Raw genomic sequence first — 9,038 nt, 5'->3', positions numbered from 1 at the left:
CATTACTATTAATTAAGTTTCTATAATTAAACATAATCTAGCAAATCCACTTAGTTAAGATGATGTAGTTTGTTTGCACTTCAACTCTAAACATACCTAACCTACACATCCATTATTATTAATAACAAGAGAAATCTTAAGTTGATAGTTTTCTTTTCTTTTACGCAACAATATGAGAAGCAAATATTCAACTACACATTTTAAATTTGACCAGTTGCATAAAAACATATAACATAGTTTTATTCTATCAAAAAGGTTGGCACATCTTATATATAATATTTTTATTTTCATATTTTTAAGTATCTGATCATATCATTTAAAATGAATTTCTAATATGATTTCTCATATCTAAATTGAGTTAAAAAAATTATTGTGCTCAATACGGCATATCACAATAGTATTTAAAGACATGGATATATTTAATCATTTCATAGTCTTTAGGTCTATTAACTATTTTTGGACGAAGCGGATGATAGACCTTAGTCATTCTAGAAATCAAAACTTTTATAAGAGGAAGTCCAAAGATTTCATTTGTAGTGTTGGTAAGTGATTATTATCGTTGTATCATTTAGAATGAGTTTCTAATGTTATTTCTCACCCCTGAATGAGTTGAAAAATTGATGCGTTCAATATGATGTATTAAAATGACATTTAAGAGTATAGATATATTCAAAAGAATTAGCTAAACATATAAAATCCTTATTCCATTTTATTTCGAGATCTTTTAACTCCATCAATCATTTTTGAATAAAATCAACTAATTGCTATAGTATCACTATTGAATGAGAAATTATTAAATTGATTGTTAGAGTATCTCAATCGTTTCAGAAATCTATTCAATAAATACAGAAGATTATAATGGATATTCAATAAATACAGAAGATTATACTGGATATCGTTTCAGAAATCTATTCAATAAATACTATAATGGACGCCATATTCTGGCTTCAACCTTCTCATAAAAGGCCTGACCAAAAATATTTTAACATAAATCACAACATAATTAAAAAGTTTGTTTTGCACAAAATCACAGGACATTGATAAAGTATTCAAGCTAATGCAGAAACTGCATTGACTTATTTAGTGGAGACAGTTGAAAATCTTGACTTCATAACATAACAATAATCCATAGTCTGAGAAATATGATTTACGATCCTTTGTGAAGGAGTGTTTGATGGAGTGTTCTACTTGGTCCACCAGACAAGGAAATCCTTGCGCCTGTTAATCTTCTTCTGGAGCTGAAGGACGCCATAGAGCAGTGCCTCAGCAGTGGGAGGGCATCCAGGGACGTAGATGTCGACAGGGACGATCCTGTCGCAGCCGCGAACAACCGAGTATGAGTAGTGATAGTAGCCTCCGCCATTAGCGCAGCTGCCCATGGAGATAACCCATCGAGGTTCAGGCATCTGATCATAAACCCTGGATGAAGCGCAAAGGAGAAGTTCAGTGAAGGTGTGAAGAATGGAGATATTAAATTTTGTTTTCAATTGCATAATTAAGATAGAATTGCAAATAACTAAAGTGGATATGAACTAGCTGTCTATAGGTAGCCATCTGCTCTGAAATACCATAATCATGATGTCATTTACATAATTCAAATCTAAAACTATGATGATAAGAAAAATACTTGAGCTTCATACTCTGCTAGTTAGTATTTTCAAGTTTCAACCTTCTGGATACTCAGTACGCCATTTTCATAAAAGACCAAAGCATAAACTCATGTCATCTTTACAAAGTAAAAAGACGCATCATGTTTCTATATCCTGAATCTTCATTACCTTGGCTTATGCTTTTAGCCAAACAAAAAGTTGGAATGGCAATGCTAGAATTTTGCTTGATAGCAGTTGAGGTTTACAAAACATCCGACACCCTTTTCTGAATACATTCTTTTGTTAAAAGTGATTAGTGAAGCATATGGTAGAAATCAGTCAGGTCACCTCGGGCAAAAAACACAATCAAAGAGAAGGAAATTCTGGCTTGACCTTTTAATTACTATTTGGCTTGAGTTTATTAGCTTCAAAATTAACACTCCTTTTTTTTTTTTTGTGGCAAAAAAAAAAAATAAAAAATTAACACTCCTTGGTTCATCATGTTGTGGTAGCATACTTCAAATACTTGCTAAATTGTAATATCTTTAATGCTTCGACAAATCAGTAGGCTTTATTTTTAGTGCATTGTCACTGATAGTTGATTCTTTTTATTAATGCCTTTACCACTTACTATAGATTTAGTTGATGAACCAGAAATGAATCATAACCTAAGATGAGATGACACTATAAAGAGATGCTAATGATGAGTTTAGACCTTGACTTGCTTGTTGGCAGATACGTGAGCATTATGCCAACATCACATTCAATCAGTTGAATATGCAATGTCAACTTGCTACTATTGCAATAGTCATACCCATCTTCAAGTGCACAAGGTGTCAGTGTAGTGCTCAACCTATATATAGATTGTGTTAATGATATTAACATATGTCATTTTACATTATTATTTGTTCTTACTATTTATCCACAAATCCTGCTACATTCACACTTAGCTCTTTGAAGCTAATATCCCCCTTTGTTTTTGCCTCCAGATCCACTCAAGGGGAGTGGTTAAAGTGAGTCACTAGATGTTCTTAGATTTGTTGTTGGTGTTTCAGGACTCTTTGAACTTATGGAGCTTCTGCTTGTTGATTTACTTTCTTTTATGATTTCAGAACTTTACAAACATTCAGTTGATTTCAATTTGTTTTTTTTTTTGGCTTAGTATGTACTTATAAAACAATTTTAATCAATTGTTCTTTTATCATCTCTTGCTGTGTCCTGAATTTGAGAATAAAAGGTGGAACAGGGTGGCACAGACAATTTGGTGCACCTGCTAATACAGGATTATTTCTTTGATAGAATACTTTAATTTATCTACCATTTTATTTGGTTAGTCTTTTATTCCAAGTTTAATTGAGTCTTTTAATTGTTCAAAATATACGAGCTTTGTATGCATCTATAACAATATTAAGTGTCACTCTACAACAAAATAAAAAAAAACATTAGCAACAAGTAATAATTGATCTTACCTTTGTGGTAAAACATTTTTTCTTTTAAACAATATTGTTCAATTGATAGGGTTCACAAAATAATTTTTATTAAATGACAACTAACAAAATAATAGCTAGATCAGCAAATACAATCGAACCAGGTTACCTCATTTAATATCCTAGACACAGAAGAAAGTGAACAATAATAAATATAATAATCAACATCAGCAACAAGTAACAAAAAATGCATTGAGGAATAGCTAACGATTGATGGACATGAAATTCCTGAAAGAACTATGATAAAGATACCATTTGGTATTTGAAATGGAAATCTTATAGAGTAATCACCATTTATCACTTAGACTCGAAGGAACATGTACAATTAGAAAGCATCACAAACAATTGATTACAAAGAAAATATATTGAGATCATATAGACATTTTCAAAGATGACCAATTCAACAATTAGAAGTCTTAATCCAATAAGAGTGGAAAAATGTCAGAGATAGAGGTAGAGGAAGATAAAAGAAAATATTAGTAAATATAATAAAATAAATAACTTACTTAATTTGAATATTATAAGTAATATAGCTTTGCATGGAACTCAACGGAGAGATAAGATTGCTGTAGTTGACTCTGAATAGTTGGAACATACATAGCTTGATCATAATGGATGATGTTGATGGTTGCAAGCATTAGCAAACAGAAACTGAAAATAATAATAATAAAAAAAGCAATGGCAATCCAATGACATATACGCTTATGTGAATGCAAAGCCTACCATATTGGTAAGTGGTATCTCAAAGATGAAGGTGAAAACTAGCTTAGTTGTAAGGACCTTGGAAATTATTTTCAAGATATTGAATTGGCCTACCTTCATCATTCAGTTGGGTATATCTCTTATGTCCTCTTCAAACAGATGTGATATCTCAAAAAGTATCACCTTTTGTCACGCAAAGTCTACCTTGGAGTAAGGTTTACTAATCCATATATTATCTCATGCAACAAACAGTTGTCTTACCTTAATCACCTAGGTCTCATTTCATTACTTTTTTTGAATCATCCTTGGATCACAGACCAAAGATCATCAGCAGAATCTTGTCTCATTAACAAGAGACAAACAAGATAGGTTCATATAAAATTCCAGAAAAGGTGGGCCGGAAGTTTGCATGCAAAAAACTATCAATTGGACCTAATTAGATCTCAATGGAAGAGAGAGAGAGAGAGAAAAAACAATGGAGCCTACACAATATGTTGAGACAATATGACTGGTATACTTAGAGGCCACTAAGTAGAATATAATGTATCAGTTCCACTATGTTGAAAGGACATAGTGAAAACTTTCTTAAGCTAATACGGACTGGAAGTTGCAGGCTTCCAGCCTCTCACTTTCTCACTCATTTTCTCCTGCTTGAAAACTAACCAAATCATAAAGCCACAGAAGGGATGAAATGCATTTACAGTTGATCAAAAATTTTTTTGATAAAGGTACATAGAATAGAAGTGATGGTAGTGCTAATAAGCGGTGAAAATGGAATGACAAGATAAATGAACAAATATAGAGAGAGAGAAAAAAAATGAAGGATAACATGACCTTTCCTGAAAAATTCCCCTAACTATTTTGAAGAATGGTGTTTGCTATGAGAGATTAAATCAACATGGTTATTTAAGATTAACAGGAGAGAATCACCATGGTAATTTAAGAAAAAATAGCATATGATTTAACCAAGAATATACAACATTAAGCCTACGATCAATACAAATGAAAATCTGTTCCACTCCTTAGATAGGCACTGCAATGTCTCCTCAACAACAATCCAATAAACCCACTGAAATAATTATACACCTAGAAGAAGAATGCAAATAAGCAAATGATACGGCATAGACAATCAAACAAAAGCAATCAGTAATCACAATATTCTCACATATTAGCCAGTCATTTTAGAGGATGTGATGATATTACCTATTAAAGAAATAAATAGCATTGTAGAGCGACTATACTTGCACACAAACTTATATAGTAATAATTCATTCAAAGCAATTTTGAACCACATCTAAAGATGATAGTGAACAAATTAATTCCTAAAAGGGTAGTATGTCGATAGAAAAACCTAAACTGGCTGACAATAACTTTCAGGTTAAGGTACTATTAAACTAAATTTCCAGCAAAGACTATGAAGATTCATATCCACCGGGATTCCATAGTTTTTGATCTAAGGATCTGAGGTATCCATCTCCAGACCCACCAAAAAAGCAGGCTTTGTCATCAGGAAAAGCATCAGCTTGATACATGAGGAGATCGTAAATGGGATAAAATTGTTAATGGATCATACTTGCGAAGAGCTGGTGCCATCTTGTTGGTGAGTGTTCCCGCGACGATCATGCAGTCAGATTGGCGAGGGCTCGGACGAAAAATGACACCGAAGCGATCGAAATCATAGCGCGCGGCGCCGGCATGCATCATCTCCACCGCGCAGCAGGCGAGCCCGAAGGTCATCGGCCAGATGGACCCACGGCGGGCCCAGTTCATCAGATCGTCCACCTTCGAGATCACGTACTCCGCCGTCTTCGAGAGTCCCGTCGGCGATGACGCCGAAGGGGGAGGCGGCCGAGCATACGGCGCAGGGGAGGGCGAACCCGACTGGGAGGATCCGGCGGCGGAGGAGAAAGGGGCAGCTGCAGGGATCGCGGCCGCCCTTTGGGCGGAGAGTAGGGCGAGGCGGGCGGTCCGAGGGAGGAGAGCCATGGCGGATCGGTGAATCGATGCGGCGTTGTGATTCGTGAACCACCAATTTCTTGTAAATATTTACATTTATTTCAATTTTGGCATATTTTCACTCGTGGCCCATCAAGTTCACATTATATCATATGACCACTATACTTTCATTAACAGAGCACTAAAATATTTTATTTCAATATTATTTATAATAATTTTAATCAAAACTACTTTAATTAGTAAATTATTTAAGACAGTATTAATCAATATTAATTAAAATTATGTAAAACAATTTTACTAGTAATTTTAATTAAAACAATATTATATTACAACAACAACAACAACAACCAAATTTTTCCCCACTAGGTGGGGTCGGCTATATGAATCCTTTTACGCCATCGAGCTCTATCTCCTATTATATCATCATCTATATTTAAATAAATTTTATCTTATTTTATTGTTATTAACCAAGTCTTTTTTGGTCTTCCTCTTCCTCGTTTGATATGCATATTTATCATAGTTTCACATCGCCTAACTGGAGCATTTATTGGTCGTCTAAGTACATGCCCGTACCATCTTAAATGTGTCTCTCGGAGTTTGTCCTCAATAGATGCAACTCCGGCTTTCTCTCTAATGTTCTTATTTCTTATTTTATCCATCTTCGTATATCCACACATCCACCTTAACATCCTCATCTCTGCAACTCTCATCTTCTACTTATGTGCTCGAGTCATAGCCCAACATTCAGCTCCATATAACATAGCAGGTCTAACTGTAGTTTTATAGAATTTACCTTTAAGTTTAAGAGGTACTTTACGGTCACATAAAACACCCGACGCTCCCCTCCATTTCACCCATTCTGCTTGTATTCTATGTTAGACATCTCTCTCAATCCCTCCATCATTTTGTAAAAATTATCCTAAATATTTAAATCTCTCAATTCCGGGCAACTCGTCCTCTCCTATCTTAACAATTGTTTCATTACTTCTAATATTACTAAATTTAAATTCTATATATTCTGTCTTTAATCTACTAAGCTTAAAACCTTTCCCTTCTAGTGTTTCCCTTCAAAATTCTAACTTAGCATTTACTCCTTCACGTGTCTCATCTACCAAAATAATATCATCTGCAAACAACATGCACCATGATACTGTGTCTTGGATGTGCACAGTGAGTTCGTCCATAATTAGTGTAAAAAGATAGGGACTTAGGGCTGATCCTTGATGTAACCCTATCTTTATTAGAAATGCTTCAGTTGCTCCGCCTGAAGTCTTTACTCTGGTCATTACATCCTCATACATATCCTTAATTAGTTCAATATATGTTACATTAACACCTCTCTTTTCTAAAATTCTCCATATAAGTTCTCTTGGGACTCTATCATAAGTTTTTTCTAAGTCAATGAATACCATGTGTAGATCTTATTTTTGCTCCCAATATTTTTCAATTAATTGTCTAAGGAGATGTATAACTTTTATTGTCGACCTTCCAGGCATGAACCCAAATTGATTTTCTGTCACTGTGGTCTCCTTCCTTAATCTTTTTTCTATTATTTTTTCCCAAAGTTTCATAGTATGACTCATTAGTTTAATACCCCTATAGTTTGTATAATTTTGTATGTCTCCCTTGTTCTTATATAAGGAAACTAGAGTACTTATCCTCCATTGATCAGACATTCTTTTCGTTTTCAATATCATGTTAAATAATTTTGTAAGCCATTCAATATCTTGTTTCCCTGAGCACTTCCATACCTCTATCGGAATATCATCTGGTCCAATAGCTTTTCCATTGTGCATCTCATTTAAAGTTTGTTTTACTCTTGAAGTTTGAATTCTATGATAAAAATTAAAATTCCTATGCTCATTTGACCTAATTAAATTACCTAAGTTAAGTTGGTCACCTAAGCCTTCATTAAAAATTTGATGAAAATACCTCTTCCATCGCTCTTTTATTTCTCCATCGTTTACTAATACCTTATTACATTCATCTTTAATACATTTTATTTGGCTAAGATCTCTTGTTTTCCTTTCTCTCACTTTAGCTATTCTATAAATGTCTCTTTCATATTCTTTTGTATCCAATTTTTGATATAACCATTCAAAAGTTTCATTTTTTGCTTCACTCACTACTTTCTTAGTTTCTTTCTTGGCTATTGTATATTTTTTTTAAGTTTTCCTCGTGTTGGGTTTTTCGGGCCGCGAAAACCGTTTTTTCGCGTCGCGGAAACCCCGAAAGCCCCGCCACCGGATCCGTGCGAAGAATAAAACTTTCAAAAAACTTACGAGTACGAGTTTATAAACTCTAGATCTACATTAGAGTACGAGTTTTACCCTTGATGCATGCCTCTAGCGAATCCCGCTCGTCCAAGGTGCCGGATCTCAAGTTGTCAAGGTAGACAACTCTCTATGCGTATCCACACGAACAAAGAGGGAGAAAAATCAAACTAAAGTGTGCTAGCACCTTAGTAGGGTTCGGCCAAGGTAGGAGGAGAGGGAGAGAAGAAAGAACTCAAGGAGGAAGAAGATGTTAATTAGCCTTGAATGAAAAAATGAATTCCCATTCATTTTGAGTGGCCGACCACATCAAGTGTAACTCCTCTCATTAATGTGGCCGACCACATTAAAACAAAGGAGAAGATGTAACTTCCATTAGGTGGCACACTTATGTGTTAACTATGATGATGTGACACATCATCATTGGCCACTTAATGCCAAGTCACAAATGATGTGGCATAAAGTCAAGTCAAACTTGACTCTTCCTCTTCCTCTCAAGTCAAGTCAAATTTGACTTAATCTCTCTCATGGTTGATCTAATCCAACCATTTAATTCAAGCAAATTAATATAATGAATCTAATTCATTTAATTAAATTGATTCAATGAGTCATAATCTAAATTAGACTCATTGAACACATGAATCAACTTGAGTCCAACTCAATTAGCCCAATTAGGATTACTCTTAATCCAATTTGATTCATCACATGAATCCAATCCTCTTGGTTCATCATATGAACCTAATCTCCATCTAATTGTCCTTAGTGTGTGCCCCTATAGGTTCTTGTAACGTTGCCAATGTCCCTAAACCCATTTAGGAGCATAAGTAATGAGTGGTATCTAGCAACACATCATTACTACCCAAGTTACAAGAATGTTGAGATCCAACATCACCTTGTGACACCTAATTGTGACTCCTCACAATATATGACAAGTGTCCTTCTATCCTAGACATCTAGATTGATCAATGTGAGGCATAGACCGTGTAATCCTCTGACCAATCTAAATCTTGAACTCCAAGTAGACTCACTAA

The 9,038-nt window shown here is 34.5% G+C and overlaps 1 protein-coding gene across 1 annotated transcript; it reads right to left on the bottom strand.

Moving 5' to 3' along the window:
• Window positions 1–1,000: 1,000 nt before the first annotated feature.
• On the bottom strand, window positions 1,001–5,810 carry LOC122009815 (NADH-quinone oxidoreductase subunit B 1-like). The gene is made up of 2 exons (XM_042566109.1): window positions 5,352–5,810; window positions 1,001–1,419 (listed from the first exon to the last, which is right to left on the bottom strand). The coding sequence occupies exons 1-2, from the start codon at window positions 5,762–5,764 to the stop codon at window positions 1,185–1,187; spliced, it is 648 nt and encodes a 215-aa protein (XP_042422043.1). The 5' UTR covers window positions 5,765–5,810; the 3' UTR covers window positions 1,001–1,184.
• Window positions 5,811–9,038: the final 3,228 nt, after the last annotated feature.

This window comes from Zingiber officinale, chromosome 8A (genome assembly GCF_018446385.1).
Source record: "Zingiber officinale cultivar Zhangliang chromosome 8A, Zo_v1.1, whole genome shotgun sequence".
Lineage (NCBI taxonomy): Eukaryota > Viridiplantae > Streptophyta > Magnoliopsida > Zingiberales > Zingiberaceae > Zingiber > Zingiber officinale.
Note: the sequence above shows the minus strand (reverse complement) of the source record. Positions and strands in the feature narration are given on the sequence as shown.